At 48.2% G+C, this 326-nt stretch overlaps 1 protein-coding gene across 1 annotated transcript in view; it reads right to left on the reverse strand.

The window, feature by feature from the left end:
- Positions 1-326, reverse strand: part of LOC104467898 (unconventional myosin-X-like) — a gene marked incomplete at both ends in the record, with an annotated part of 35,086 nt that overhangs the window by 29,867 nt on the left and 4,893 nt on the right. The window contains 2 exon segments of the mRNA XM_010081867.1: positions 1-2; positions 4-98. The exon segment at positions 1-2 is cut by the window's left edge and continues 53 nt beyond it. Coding sequence (XP_010080169.1) covers positions 1-2; positions 4-98 — 97 coding nt within the window.

The following is a 326-nucleotide window of genomic DNA, read 5'->3' on the forward strand; positions in this document are numbered from 1 at the left end:
TCTCCCAGCATGGACATGTCTTCTACCCCATCTATGCTGGTCTGGTGCATTGGCAAAACCTTTTCTCTGGAAAGGGAAGCCTTGGAGTACTGGAATACCTGGAAGCATGGGGAGAAGGACAAATAAGCACACGCCACCTGGGCACATGGCCTGATTTCCTTCCAGAAACATGCCCTTGCCACAGCTTTATACTTCAGTACTAGAAAAGGAAACGAATAAGGCACAAGCCTGCTCCCTATTTTTATAGTCATTCCTCTGTTCCTGTTCCTCCTTATTTGAGCTCTCTGGCCAGAAACCATACAGCACACTGGCTTCCTTTGCTCCAG

Source organism: Pterocles gutturalis, unplaced genomic scaffold, assembly GCF_000699245.1.
Source record: "Pterocles gutturalis isolate BGI_N339 unplaced genomic scaffold, ASM69924v1 scaffold3429, whole genome shotgun sequence".
Classification (NCBI taxonomy): Eukaryota; Metazoa; Chordata; class Aves; order Pterocliformes; family Pteroclidae; genus Pterocles; species Pterocles gutturalis.